The 15496-nt window shown below is 52.0% G+C and overlaps 1 protein-coding gene across 1 annotated transcript in view; it reads left to right on the forward strand.

Moving 5' to 3' along the window:
* The window catches only part of TNRC6C (trinucleotide repeat containing 6C), a 49920-nt gene that overhangs the window by 11772 nt on the left and 22652 nt on the right, over positions 1–15496 (forward strand). The window contains 3 exon segments of the mRNA XM_015559244.1: positions 4632–7172; positions 11739–11954; positions 14105–14271. Of these exon segments, the coding sequence (XP_015414730.1) occupies positions 4632–7172; positions 11739–11954; positions 14105–14271 (2924 nt within the window).

The raw sequence follows: 15496 nt of genomic DNA on the forward strand, positions 1-15496 counted from the left end.
CCCCCGCGCTCTCGGCGCTGGCCGGCCTCCCCGAGGAGGACGCGACTTGTGCCCCCACGTTCATCGGCGTGTGACAGGCTGTCCACCTGGAGGCAGCAAACTCCCCTCACTGCTCGTTTGAAGTAAGAGCAGGCAGTGAGCTCCCTCCCTCGGACGCTCCCATTGTTCCCGTAAACCTTCTGCTCCGAGCCGGCACTGGGTCAGCATTGCCCGGATCTTCGCTAGGGAGATTGGGTCGGGTGTCCCGGACTCTGTCCCGCAACGGAATTCTGAATTCAGACCTCCCTGAGACTTCGTTGTTGTGTTGTTAATCCTCACCCGGGGATATTTTCCCATGGACTCTTTTTTTAGAGAGAGTGGAAGGGAGGGGAGAGAGAGAGAAAGGAGAACATCAATGTGAGAGAGACGCGTCAATTGGCTGCCTCCCACACGCGACCTGACCGGGGCCGGGGATTGAGTCTGCAGCCAAGGTACGTGCCCTTGACCGGAATTGAACCTGGGACCCTTCAGTCCGCAGGCCAATGCTCTCCCCACTGAGCCAAACCGGCTAGGGCCTCCCTGAGATTTTTACACAGTAAATGCTGTCGAGGGTTAGGTGTTTGGGGTTCTCAAAAGCTGCAAACAGGAATCTGTGGCAAGGAATCTGTTACCACTGCGCCTTAGTAAACGTGTTCACAGCTATGGAAGGAAGCCTTCGGAATTATGTTTTATAATATATAGCTTATTATTTTGTCGTTTCCATTGGAAGGCTGTGGTGAGAAAGAATGAATTATGTCCTATTTGTCAGTGTTACGACTAATTAAGCATTCTGCACCCTTCTGAGTGAATCTTGTGCACGCTCCCTATCTGATTAATCCGATACCTAATTAAGCTTTTGCTTACTGTAGCTTTTGGAAGCTCTTTGTTAAATACTTTTCCTTGAAAAAATTGATCTTTATGTCATTAACATTTTAGAATTTGGAAGTAAAAAAAAAGCTTTTCTCTTTAAACAATGCTATCATGTAATCCTTTTTAATTTAATCACTTAAGGCAGTTATGTTACTTAGATTTTTATAGACACCTATTTTTAGAACATGTGAACCATTTTAAACAGCAGAGGAAAGGATAATATTATACACAAACTTCATTACTTTTTTCTCTTTAAGGCTGTTTTTTAAAATTCTTTAAGGAGTAAGAATTTTACTCTGAAAATGCCAGCTTTAGTTCAGTCCTGCTGGTTATTAGTCATCACCCCTCTTCCGAGCCTGCCTCTCTGACCCTGTTTGCCACCCGTAAGGAGACGTAATGTGAGAGGTCCAGGCCATCCGCCGTGTGTGCTGTGGTCTGAGTCCCATGGACCTGGGCTCCGGCTCGGAACTGAGACCTGCTGAGCTCACAGATGAGCCAGGCCCGTCAGAGGATGGTCCACGGTCCACGCTGCAGAGACACGGGCGTATCCTCATAGGCACCACGCCTGGCTTTCGCTTTTCCTCCTTTCACTTTGTCACTTTATCATTTCTCCATCTCAAGAAGTTTTAAAATGGGAATCACTCTGCCCGGTGTTGGGATGTAGGTCCCGCTGTTTGCTCCTGCGGTTGGCTTTGCCTTTGCCGCTGTGCTGAGCAGACAGTGGGGAGTGGTATTTGCAAATCAAATGGAGTCTATGAGAACCATAAATACTGCATTAAAATCATAACTTTGGCTTTCTGGTTTTTATTTTTATTTTTTTTAATATATTTTATTGATTTGTTACAAAGAGGAAGGGAGAGGGATAGAGAGTTAGAAACATCAATCAGAGAGAAACATCGATCAGCTGCCTCCTGCACATCTCCTACTGGGATGTGCCCGCAACCCAGGTACATGCCCTTGACCGGAATCGAACCTGGGACCTTTCAGTCCGCAGGCCGACGCTCTATCCACTGAGCCAAACCGGTTTCAGCAACTTTCTGGTTTTTAAGATCTTTCCGGCTTTTAAATAAATTCATTTTATGTTTAAACTATTTTTTTTAATATATTTTATTGATTTTTCACAGAGAGGAAGGGAGAGAGATAGAAACATCAATGAGAGAGAAACATCGATCAGCTGCCTCCTGCACACCTCCTATTGGGGATGTGCCCGCAACCAAGGTACATGCCCCCGACTGGAATCGAACCTGGGACCCTTCAGTCTGCAGGCCGACGCTCTATCCACTGAATCAAACCGGTCAGGCTAAACTATTATTTTTTAAAAATCAATGGAAAAATATCCTCGGGTGAGGATTAACAAAAAATAATAATAATTTTAAAAATAAAGTAAAATGGCGCGGTTCCTCAGGAGCTTACACATACGACTGCCGGTGAGCCGGTACCTCCACTTCCGGGTATGGGCCCAAAAGAACTGAAAGAGGGGCTGGAGCAGATGTGCCTGTACTCAGGTTATGCAGCATTAGCCACAATAGCCAACATGTGGAAACCACCTGATGGTCCATGGGCAGGTGAAGAAAGAAACCACGTGGTCTGGGCATACAATGGCACGTTACTCGGCATTGAAAAGGAAGGGAATGCTGACGCATGCTAGAACATGATGAACCTTGACAACATCATGCTAAGTGAAATCAGCCCGTCACAAAAGGACAGATATTGTGGGATTCCATTTGTAGAAGGGCCCTGTAGTGGTCAGAGCCTGGAGAAAGGACGGAGAGTGGTGGGGACCAGCGTGGGGTGGGGGGCGGAGAGTTAGTGTTTAAGGGTAGAGAGTTTCAGTTTAGGGTGATGGATAGTGGCAATAGTTGCACAATATGAATGTACTTGGAGTCACTCAAAAATGGTTAAAATGGAAAGTTTATATTTTGTATATTTTACCGCAATAAAGAATACATTTGCTTGAATAGTGTGGTTGAGATTCAGTATACCAGAAAGGCTGCTTGGTGTTTGTGTTGATTCTCATGGTAACGTGCAGTAGAGGGAGGCTCTAGGAATCGTAAGTTTAGAGCCAAGAGCCTTCGGGATTGTACCGTTAGTTCCTCGTCATCTTTTTAGAGCTGAGAAACGGCCAGGTCGCTCACTGTGGTTGCTTCAGCTAGAACTCCGATTCGGTTCTACGTTTATTCTTTGTTTGCCCAGGACACATTTATTGGTTCCTGATATGTGGCAAGCATTATGGATATAAAACTAAAAAGATACCATCCATGTCCTTAAGAAACTCACCTTCAAAAATTAGGCTTTTCGTGCAGGGATCAGGTTTTTATAATCACACTAATCTCTTCGTTCTTGTCAAGTCGTCACGTTTTTCTAACAATAAAGATGTGCGCTTTGAATTACATTCCCACCACCTCGGAGCATTGGGCACTCACCTTGGGTAGCGTTTGGGATTCTCTCTGTTACCTCATTTGGTATCATATTTAAGCGTTTTCAATTTTTTAAAGTATTTTTAAAATAGAAGAAAGTACACAGTAAATAAAACTACACTCACAATACAGATTTGGCCTAATATTTTGCCCTATTTCGTTCAGATCTCTGTTTCAGAGATGTCACAGATAGCGCCCCCACCCTGTTCCTGTCCCCCAGAAGGCACCGCGATCCTCACTCGGATCCGTGTGGCAGTGGCCACGTAAGCGCGGCGCGGCGTCGCCTCTGGTTAAAGTGCATCTCTCGCAGCCATGGCTGGTGATTGTTTCCTATGGGTTTCCTGTCCGTTTCCTACTTTCGCTGGACTCTTGGCCTTGCTCTTGGTTTGGTTCTTTGTTCTGGTTGTCATCTTCCGTCTGCTCCCTCCTTCCTGTCTGCGGCTTGCTTTCAGCTTCCTTTACGTGGTGATGCCTGTCGCCCCCGTGTTCTGATGTTACAGTCGGATCTTTATGTCTCCCGTAGGAAGACACAGGGAGTGTCCAAGGCCACGGAGATGGCCTCCTATGTTTCCTCATTAAACTTTAAAAGTTTTGCTTTTCCTTATTCGGTCTTTAGTCCATCTAGAGTTTATTTCTGTGTATGATGTGAGATAGGGCTCCAGAGAGGAAGGGAGAAGGAGAGAGAGAGAGATACCAATGATGAGGGAGAATCATTGATCGGCTGCCTCTTACATGCCCCCCACTGGGGATGAAGCCCACAACCCAGGCATGTGCCCTGACCGAGAATTTAACTGTGACCTCCTGGTTCATAGGTCAGTGCTCAACCACTGAGCCACACTGGCCAGGCACTTACAACTCTTTTCTACTAAATGAGCTGCCAGCCTCTGGATGATTCTCTAACCCTAGAGTCTCCCGGAAAACAGCAGAGCGTACCCAGACGCAGGAGCCCTTGCCGATGCCGTCTCCCCGAGGGCTGGTGTGCCGAGCGACACGCCTTTCCAAGGTGCTAGACTTCAGCGAAGCAGCTTCCTTTCATACACATGCTCTCCGAGATGCCTGTGTGCATGCGGGCACGGGGCGCCTTCCCAAGAGGAAGGAGAGGATGGTGCAGTGGTAGGAACTAATATAATTGTAGCAACACAAACTCGTTTTTAAATGGGAGCTATTAAGAAGACAAACAACTTTTTTCTTTAAGTCATATTTTTAGCATTTGTCATTCAGAACTGAAAACTTGAAATAATGAGCTTCCCCCAAAGACGAGCTGACGGCTGACTCGTTGACAGATGGGAGGAAAGTCTAACCTGGGTTTTGTTTCATCCTCTGCAGATCTCAGCCGCGGCGGGTTGGCAGAGCATTATGAAAGTCCGCACTGGGCACCGCAGCCCGCTTTCCGGAGTGAAGCCAGCTGCCCCTGGGATCAAGTGATCACAGACAGGACTGACCAGGAGGCGTGGCCTTCCATCCCCGGGGCCGAGCCGGAGGCGGCCTCAGAATGCACTGTGGACGCTGACGCCGCCGCCCACGCCCCCCACGGCGGCTCGGAGAACAGCAGCATGGCGACAGGGAGCGCCCCGGGCAGCTTCACCGGACACGCCAAGAAGACCAATGGCAATAACGGCACCAGCGGCGCCCTGGTCCAGAGCCCTCCGAACCCCAGTGCCCTGGGCGCAGGGGGCAGCAACGGCGGCAGCAGTGCGGCCAGAGTGTGGGGCGTAGCCGCGGGCTCCAGCTCCGGCCTCGCCCACTGCGCGCTGGGCGCCGCGGAAGGGAAAATGGACAGCGTGCTTGCCGAGGGGAGAAGTCAGAACTGCTGGGGCGCTTCCAGCCCCAGCGCTGGCATGAACCTCAACCTCAACCCAAGCGCCAACCCAGCTGCCTGGCCTGTGCTTGGACATGAAGGAACAGTGGCCACAGGCACCCCTTCCAGTATTTGCAGCCCAGTCAGTGCCATAGGTCACGGCGTGGGCAACCAAAACGGGAACCCGCCAGGCACGCTGGGTGCGTGGGGGAGCTTGCTGCCGCCGGAGAGCTCAGAGCCACAAACGCCCACTTCGCAGAATGTATCTTTCAGCGCACAGCCTCAGAACCTTACCACTGATGGACCAAACAACACTAACCCCGCGAGCCCCTCGCCAAACCCTGCCAATGCAATGCAGACCAACGGGCTGCCCACCTGGGGCCTGGCCGTCGGCATGGGGGCCGTCATCCCGCCCCACCTGCAAGGCCTTCCTGGTGCTAACGGGTCGTCAGTCTCTCAAGTCGGTGGGGGCGGTGAAGGAATCGGCAGTTCTGTGTGGGGACTGTCCCCAGGCAGCCCTGCCACCGGAAATAGCAATTCTGGGTTCAGTCAGGGGAATGCAGACACTGTGAACTCAGCATTAAGTGCTAAACAGAATGGATCCAGCAGTGCTGTGCAAAAGGAAGGGAATGGGGGGACCGCCTGGGACTCGGGGCCTCCCGCTGGCCCTGGGATCCTCGCCTGGGGGAGGGGCCGTGGCAATAACAGCGTGGGGGGTATCCATTCAGGAGCGTGGGGCCACCCCAGCCGCAGCACCGCCAACGGTGTGAATGGGGAGTGGGGAAAGCCCCCAAACCAGCATTCCAGTAGTGACGTCAGTGGGAAAGCATCAACAGGGTGGGACAGTCCCGGTGTCGGCAGCCAGAACCCAGCCCTGCAGCCTGGTGGTGAGCACGGGAGCTCATGGGCCAAGGCTGCCCCTTCTGGAGCCCCAGCGAGCGAAGGCAGCAGCGAGGGCTCTGGCGGCCACAGTGAAGGAGGTGCCGGGAGGGAAGGGGCCGAAGGCCGGAGGCGAGAGAAAGGGGTTCTAGACCAAGGGCACATCCAGTTGCCAAGGAACGATCTTGACCCGAGAGTGCTGTCCAATACTGGCTGGGGACAGACTCCTGTGAAGCAAAACACTGCCTGGGAATTTGAAGAGTCCCCGAGGTCGGAGCGGAAGAATGACAACGGCACCGAGGCCTGGGGCTGTGCGGCTCCTCAGCCTTCACACTCAGGGGGGAAGAGCGATGGGTCCATCATGAACAGTACAAATACCTCTTCAGTATCGGGGTGGGTCAGCTCGCCGCCTGCTGCTGGGCCAGCAAACACAGGCTGGGGGGACAGCAGCGCCAGAGCGCCAAATGGCCCCGGGGTTTGGGGGGACTCCATCAGCTCTGCTGCTGTTCCTAACGCTGCTGCTGCCAAGGGTGGCCACGCTTGGAGTGGGACCGCGAGGCAGGAGGACAAGTCACCCACCTGGGGTGAGCCTCTCAAGCCCAAGTCTCAGAACTGGGGAGACGGACAGAAGCCCGGTCCAGCCTGGAGTGCAGGAGGCGGGGACTGGGCCGACCCGTCTTCCGTCCTTGGGCACCTGGGGGATGGGAAGAAAACTGGCTCTGGGTGGGATGCTGACGGGAGCCGGTCAGGGTCCGGCTGGAGTGATGCTCCCCGGCCTGGGACCGGTGGCTGGGGCAACGGCACGAATACAAAGGCGAATCCAGGGGCAAACTGGGGAGAGTCTTTGAAACCCGGCCCCCAACAGAACTGGGCAAGCAAGCCCCAGGACAGCAGCATGAGTAACTGGGGAGGGGCCGCTTCCGTTAAACAGACGGGTACGGGATGGATCGGGGGGCCCGTCCCCGTCAGACAGAAGGACGGCAGCGAGGCCACGGGCTGGGAAGAGCCTTCTCCCCCGTCCATTCGACGCAAAATGGAGATTGACGATGGTACCTCAGCTTGGGGAGACCCGAGCAGCTACAACAACAAAGCTGTCAACATGTGGGACAGAAACAACCCGGGCCTCCAGGGCAGCGCCACGGCCGCCAGCACCGCCGCCAGCAGCAGTCGATCGCCGCTGCTCGGCCCAGGTATGGAAGGGACTTGCGTTCTTTAAGAGTAAAACGCGCTCATTCTCACCACATAGGCCTGCGTGTTTTTACAGCCAATGGCATTGATGCCCTGCAGCTAGCGTTGTGTTTAAGTGGCATCCAGAGACGATACCTACAGCGGGGCTCGGGCAGCTTTCCGTCCGAGAGAGGAGTCCCTGCAGCACTGCCGGTGGCAGGGGCAGCACAGAGGGAACGCGTCCTCGGGAGAGCTGGCCACCGTGTCCTCTGTACACACAGCCTCCACCCCCGCTCAGTAGAAGCTCCTGGCAGCGGGGAGCTGGGAAGCCCACCCCAGATTTCTAGTGCCTTAGTGTGGAGGGAAGCCCGTTCACTGGTCACTGCAGATTTCCACAGGGGTTCTGATGTGTGGTCGGCACTTAAAGCCCCTGAAGGCCTGAGCAGGTCATTATCCAGTGCCCTTAGGAAGGAACGTTCTGGACACTTGAAATCCACTTGCAGACACGGGAGAACACTGAATGCTAACTAAACATTTTAGGTGAATAACAAATCCTCGTAGTAGAGACTCGGTCTAGCAATGAGGTTGAGGGAGCGTCTCCAGAAATGGATGCTTTTATCCCTGAACTCAGGTTTCACCAAAACATGTAGTTAATGTGAAAGGGATTGGGGGGTGGAGCAGAATCGAATAGGCGGCCATTATGGACTTGATCTGAGCGACCCCAGGGACAGTGGAGTGAGGGCTTGAGCTCTTGCCTGGGGTTGCCTCTTGCAGCAGCGGGTGGGAGTGAAGTATTAGTGCCTGTGCCGATCAGAAAAGCCGAAGTCCACTGCTCACTGCTCACTGCTCGTTGCCCTGCTTCAGGGCCTTTTCCATCCGGTTCCCTACCTTCCTCAGTCCCAGGAGTGTCAGCTGGCCGTCCGGGCACTTCAGCTGTGATCCTCACGGGAGTTCTGTGCTCCAGGCAGCGTGAGATGTGCCTTTGCGTTGGGGTACTTAACCTAGTGACATTCTGTTTGCTTACCACTCGGTGTTCCGGCACAGATAGTGTAACCACAGGCAGAGGACATGCGCAGAAACCACGGAAGAGGCAGGTCAGCCGTATCCTAAACTGAAGCTAGGAAGGAATGGGGTTATGTGTACCGAGGTGGGCAAACAGGTATGTCGTTTCCCTGAAGAAGCCGGGGATGTTGTCCTACACGCTCGCCACTCCGTCATCCTCCGTGTAAGACAGACAAGAGTCACCGCAGGTGGGCTGATCAGCAGGGTGCTGCTCGAGCTCTGCGGTGTTTGCGCTGTGCTGCAGAAATAGGTCCCGCTGCCTCCCCACCAGAAGACGCTATTTTAAGCACATGCAGTCGTTGCCATCGAGGAATGCGCTCAGCGGGCTGTGTTTTTGTGGCCACGGGGTTTTCTTGGGTTGGGTTTGGTTAGGGTGTTTCTACTTTTCTGTGTTTGGGGGACTTGGTAGGTGCGGGGACTAGTCTAAAGCGGGGGGAGGTTCCCCTACGTGCAAGTCCTGGGACACACACTCAGTTCAAAATGATGGGCCCATAACAGTTAGAAATACAGTGTGGCCCCAGGTGTCAGTGTGACAGACTTAGCACATCCAAACCCGCATTAATGCACTAAAATAAAATCTAAAGAATTTTGTTTCTGATGACACAGTAAGGCAGACAGAAGCTCCTGTGAGAGGCGTGTGCCGCTCAAGGCCACGTGGCCGGCTTTTGGGAAAGATCCTTAGCAGCAGCCTGCAACTAGAGTCCCCTGGGTGGGACAGAGGGTCCAACAAATGGCACAAAACCAGGCGTCCGCAAAGCAGCGCCCTTCGCCGCCTGACTGAGCAGACCCCTCTGTATCGAGCTCCACTCTACACCCATCTTGATGTCAGATGAGAGAGAGTTCTGCAGCTACCGGCTCTGCTCTGTCTGCACAGGCCAGTAGCCAGCCAAGCATTATAATAAACCCACATTGGACTTACAGGCCCTGGGTGTGAGCAGTAGCCCGTCTCATTAATATTTAAGTCCCTGCAATGCCGAGCACGTAGCAGACGCTCAGATGCTTCATCAATTGAATTGGGCCTTTATCCTTCCTTCCCTTAATTGTAATTGGCCACTTTTTAACTGAACCGTCTTCCCAAAAAGGACTGCCTGCCACACTTACAAAATGATGTAAGTAGCATCCCTCCGTGGAACAAACTAGAATTGATTTTTTACCGACTTAGCTGTTTGCCTGAGATGATAGCCTGAGTCAGGGACCGCCCGGCTCCGGCTCCGGCCCCCTGGCTGCCTGGGGCTCTGTTTCATGTCGGTCTGCCGGGTGCCCTCCTCTTAGGCGCTCGTTTTCTCTGTGCTCATAGGAGGGTGAAAATGTAGATTTGAGGTGGAATGCAGTGGCATGCTCGGGGCATCTCGTTGCTATTGTTTCATCCCCAGCACTGTATTTGTCCCGTTGGAGAAGGGAGGCAACGACTTGGTGCAGAAAGTTTTGCCCAGAGCAGTAGGACAGGGTGGGGCAGCGGATGCAAACACCGTTCATCTTTGTGTTGTTTATTCATTATTGTCTTTTCATGTGAACAACTGTGCACCTACCTTCACCCACCCTGTATTTGAAGGACCATTTTTAAATTTTAATACTCATGTTCTAAAAATTTAAATATAAAGTAGTAATTTGTCCCACCTCATTAAGCCCAACTTTAAACAACCTCTGTAAAATCATTAACAAAAAAGATACCAAGTCACCCCAGCAGTCAACACTGAGCAGTGGAGATTACATTTATTCATTTATTTTAGCAGCATGTATTTAGGGTAATTTTCTGTCTACTGAAAATAGTTGCTTTGCATCAAAATTATCTAGTCTGCTGCTTATAGCATTTCTTCCAGAGCCTTCAGCACGTTTGGCAATGCACATGTTCTGACGGTGTTAGTTTGGCGCTGTAGGTAAATTCTGTTCTTTCCGGACATCAACCTCAGGTGGAAATGCTGGGAGTTTTACTTTTTAGTAGGCAATTAGTTTTCCATTTATTTTTAAGATTTTGAAACATGCTGCTTTTGCAAACCATTTGCCTTCTATATAAAAATACTCTGTAGACATTTTTGCTGCTTTAATAGGAATTAAAAACTCTGCAAAAATTAACTAACTACAATTACCATTGTCTTAAATGTTTACATGTAGTTTGGAGTTGTAGTATTGCCTTTCAAATATACGGAAGTAGAGGATGACAAGTTTTAGGTGAATTTTTCATTTAATTACCTATGATAAATCAGTATTCTTACACCTGATTGGCCATTAGCAACCCCTAAGTTATCTTGTCATTCCACAGCACACATCATTTTATCAGCTATGTTAATTTTCCTGATTTAATTTTGTCCCTTCAATTTGTAAAACTGCTTTTCCAAATATACATACACTATTGTTTTCTGTGTAATTACAGGTAATATTCTAGTTGACAGTTGCCAACAATAACTGATTAGAGCTAACTTCCCTGTTATTGGTGATAATTTACATAATATATTGCTCAGCATAGAGCTTGTAATTTAAAATGACTCATAGTTACATGTCCTTTGGTCATTAGTCTATATTACTGTATTTTATTAGAATAAAGAGTGGCACGGGGAGTGATTCCATGCTATTTTAGTCAAAGAATTAATGTTTGTTTTCTAATTGAGATGGTAATATCCCTGTTGCAACCAAATGATTGAAAATCTGTGGTTAACTGCTTGCATGTCATGCCTTCTGTTCTTCTATTCGGTTAGTAGTTAAGACATTCTCATTCCACCTGAGAATCCCTGTCTGAAAGCAGGACTAGCCACAGTGTCTCTCTCGTGAGCTCGGGCAGGAGCACAATGGCCAGAAGTTGTGTTGCTTGGGAAGAGTGAGGTTGACGTGTAACAGGATGCTCGGGCACAGCACTGAGCAGGGGAACGGGGGAGAATTCCCGGGAAACCCCGGCAATCCACGTGCCTCCGGAGCCACCCTGGCCCCCAGTCCTCCACTCGGTTCCCGTCTGTCAGACAAGTGCCGGGCTCTCGGCCCGCCAGCGGTCCCTGGGGATGGTCTTCGTACCCAGTTCCTGCTTCACCTGTGCCTGTTGACTCTGCCATCTTCCCATTTTTTTGCCTGGATCTGTGTCTGATGGTTGGTCAGAAGATAAGCGAAGATAACTTTCAGTACGGTTTGCAACTTGTAAACTTTTCTTATAAGAAAATAATGTAACAAAATTTCTTTTAGGTTGTTACATAGAGTTCCAGAAGTAAAAAGCGACTTCTGAACCATTTGTTTTAAACGGTTCTTTCGAATCCTGTTATGTTGCAGATACTGTGAATGTGATGGTCTTTAATGTTTAATGGACTTGCAGTTTTGTTTATTTTTTATTTATCTTTATTGTTGAAAGTGTGGACGTAGAGTTCTAAGTGGATAGGATCGGGAGTGAGGCAACTTCAACTTTAAGAAGCTAAACAAACCTGATTACACGTAATGTCTCCTTTTCATTTCTAAAAGCTCTTTAAGACAGATGATCTCACGCTGTTTTGGATTTGAAATTCCCGTGTTTCCGGTCTCTGTTTCACTTTCATTCTTTTTTCCCCCAGTTTCCTCGGGCTGGGGAGAGATGCCTAACATTCACTCCAAGGCTGAGAACTCCTGGGGAGAGCCTGCCTCCCCGTCCACCCTGGTGGATAACGGCACCTCCGCGTGGGGCAAGCCGCCCAGCAGCGGCAGCGGATGGGGAGACCAGCCCGCCGAGCCGGCCATGCCGTTCGGGAGAGCCGGGGTGCCTGCCGCCGCCCCAGCCCTGTGCAAACCAGGTACCAAGCGCGCTCTGCCTGCCCCGGGTTGGCAGTTTAGAAAGGGGTCCGAGTGTTTTATTTAGAGGGGTGCTTCCCATTGAATTTTAAGAATTAACTTTCAGGCCACTTTCCTCATTTTATTTACACTTCAACATTAAACTAAGTCTGGAAAGAAATGCTTGCCATGTCTGATACGTGAGCACCATGGAGCTTTAACAGAAGCCCAGTTTTCCTTTTAAAAAAATAAATCCATGAAAGGACCAGAACAATATAGAGTGTGTGCCTGGCACACGGCTCGTGGCAGCCACCCCTCAGCTGGCTTCTGCAGCTGCTGCCTGAGCGGTGGACGCGGCCTCGACCTGAGCTCGAGTAGGAAAGCGGCTGCTCTCCCCGCTCAGCCCGCTCTGAAGCGCACGGTGCTGCGCCACCTCACTGCCTGGCCTTGCTTGGTCCTGGAAACAAAATCCTGTGGGCGCTCCAGGTCCATGCTTTTTATCTTTTCTTTCTTTTTATTCTTTGTGTGTGAGTGTGCGTGTGTGTGTGTGTGAGTGTGTGTGTGTGAGTGTGTGTGTGTGTATGAGTGTGTGTGTATGAGTGTGTGTGTGTGTGAGAGAGGGTGTGAGTGTGTGTGTGAGAGTGTGTGAATGTGTGTGAGAGTGCGTGAGAGTGTGTGTAAGAGTGCGTGTGTGTGTGAGAGTGTGTGTGTGTGTGTGAGAGTGTGTGAGAGTGTGTGTAAGAGTGAGTGTGTGTGAGAGTGTGTGTGTGTGTGAGTGTGTGTGTGTGAGTGTGTGTGTGTGTATGAGTGTGTGTGTATGAGTGTGTGTGTGTGTGAGAGAGGGTGTGAGTGTGTGTGTGAGAGTGTGTGAATGTGTGAGAGAGTGCGTGAGAGTGTGTGTAAGAGTGCGTGTGTGTGTGAGAGTGTGTGTGTGTGTGTGAGAGTGTGTGAGAGTGTGTGTAAGAGTGAGTGTGTGTGAGAGTGTGTGTGTGTGTGAGTGTGTGTGTGTGAGTGTGTGTGTGTGTATGAGTGTGTGTGAGAGTGTGAGTGTGTGTGTGAGTTTGAGTGAGAGTGGGGGGGGCAGGGTTTGCTTTGTGGTGTGTTTTTTAAAGGGAAGAAAAAATGTCCTGCATTTCCCACCCATTGTCTGAAGTGTGCGAAGTGCCTGTATAAAGTACACAGTGTTACAGGTGCTCGGAGCAGCTGAACCAGGGCCTCTCTCAGGGCGGGTGTGGCGATGCGGTTTCTACCGCTGGTGTGATTGCTGGCTGAAGCCTGATGGTAAATTGTCCGCATGGCTGCAGAGGCTGCACATTTTCCTTGGACATCATTACGTGTCTTAGCTCTTAAATTGCAATTTGACTAAAAAAATGCAGCTTGGCCAGCTTTGAGTTTGTTCCTTCGCCGGCACAGACCCTGCTGGGCTCCTCGCTGCACCGTGTGCCTCCTTGTTCCGAACCTGAGGGAGCAGGCAGCTTCCGGGGCTCAGGGTCACGGGCCCGTGGCAGGCGGTACACTTGTCAGGTGCCTGTCTGCCTGGTAAGCCTCACGTCTCATGGCCTGACAGTCTCCAGGACTCTGCGGTGGGTCGCCTCATCTGTGGCTTCAAGCTTTCCCAGGAAGTGAGACTGTTCCATAGATTTTATACAAAAGTCACTTTGTATTTTAAGCGAGGAAAAGACATATACCCTGAAGTGGAGGCGGCGCTCAGCCTGGCGCCACCTGCCTGAGGCCTGGCTGCCTCCTCCGGGTTACTCTGGGAGCCGGTCCGCACCAGGCACTGCCGGGCCTCCGCAGGCCTCGGGGTCCCACAGCGCGGTGGGCACGTGGGGGGCACTGGCCGTCCACACAGCGGCCTGCTGCCGTGGGGGCAGGTGGGGCTAGCCCCCCGGAGGGCAGTGGCGCTGGAAGACTCTGCTGTCAGTGGCCATTCCTGCCGCGTGGAGGCCGCCACCTTCCCCTGGGCCGCAGGGTCCAGTGGAGAAGCTCCGGCTTCAGCGTGGCCTGTGGTCAGTCCCGGGAGCCGGACCACAGGCTGCTCAGAGCCGGCCTGGAGAGGACGCAGCTCGTGGGGGCCCCTTGCTCAGGTGTGGGGGGGTAGGCGGCGCTGCGGCGAGCATCGTCTGCCGCGGGAATGGTGAATTTGACAAGTTCCTGTTCGCTCTCTTTCTAGCTTCAAAATCTATGCAAGAAGGCTGGGGCAGTGGTGGGGACGACATGAGCCTCGGCCCCAGTCAGTGGGACGACGACGAAGGGGGCATGTGGAACAGTGCTGCCTCCCAGGAAAGCTCCTCCTCCTGCAGCTCCTGGGGGAACGCCCCCAAAAAAGGACTCCAAAAGGTGTGCGCACCCCAAAGAGGGTCTAACAGTCGCCTAACACACTCCCATCCAGCAGCGTCACTGCAGCGAGGGGGGGTGGGCCTGAGCCCCGCCAAGTCCTGAGGCCCTTCCCGGCCTCTCCTGAGCGCGGGCATTTCCTAGCGACCAGGCGACCACGCGGAGCTGCTCTCCCCGCGGAGCAGAGGCGGGTGCCGTGCGCTGACCTGTCAGGCTCTTTCCTCTTTAAGAGAGAGGGCAGTGGCCCCGGGGCTGCCCCCAGCAGGCAGCCTCTGGAAAAGCCGCAGTCACGTGGGCACCAGGAGACTGCCAAGTGGATCTCAGTCTAAAGCGGGCAGTGAGGACGGGAAGGGGGGTAGGACAGTCTGGGACAGGGAGGCCTTTCTAAAGCCAGAAGGGGAAGGCTGGCAAGCCGCCGTCGGTGAAGATAGAGCTGCGTGACATGCACCACATCCAAAGCAGGAAACAGCCACTGGGAAAGTTGCCTGTGCCTCAGGTCACAGAGCTGGGGTCGCCCTAGCCCGGTGGTCGGCAAACCGCGGCTCGCGAGCCACGTGTGGCTCTTTCACAAAATATTGACTTCTGCGCATGGGCCACGAAGTTTCAGTCACACTGTACGTGCTCGCCCGCACGTGGTATTTTGTGGAAGAGCCACACTCAAGGGACCAAAGAGCCGCATGTGGCTCACAAGCCGCGGTTTGCCGACCACGGCCCTAGTCTCTCAAAAGGTCCTGTCGCTTCTCGGCCTTTTGGCTAAGATCAAGTGTAAAGGGGCCCTAGACACTGGTTTTTAATATATATGTATATGTTTTATTGATTTCAGACAGGAAGAGAGAGATGGAAACATCAGTGATGAGAAATGATGAGAGAGAATCATTGATAAGCTGATTCCTGCATGCCCCCCACTACAGGATCAAGCCTGCAACCTGGCCATATGCCCTTGATTAGAATGGAACCTGGGACCCTTCAGTCCGCAGCCTGACGCTCTATCCACTGAGCAAAACCAGCTAGGACATGTAGAAGTTCTTTTGGGGGGAACCCAAAGCATTTGTCAAAGGGGCCCTCCATGACTAGAGTGTAGCAAAGGGAAAGTGAGGGCTGGGTTGCCCTCCAAGCCGCAGAGCAGCCCAGCTGGTCCTCTTGCCTCACCGGCAGAGGGTGGTGGCAACCGGAGGCCATTTGAGTCATCCCTGATCACGGCTGACATCCCATGCAATGTGGGAGAGGG

The sequence above is a fragment of the Myotis davidii genome, unplaced genomic scaffold (genome assembly GCF_000327345.1).
Source record: "Myotis davidii unplaced genomic scaffold, ASM32734v1 scaffold274, whole genome shotgun sequence".
In the NCBI taxonomy this organism is placed as follows: domain Eukaryota; kingdom Metazoa; phylum Chordata; class Mammalia; order Chiroptera; family Vespertilionidae; genus Myotis; species Myotis davidii.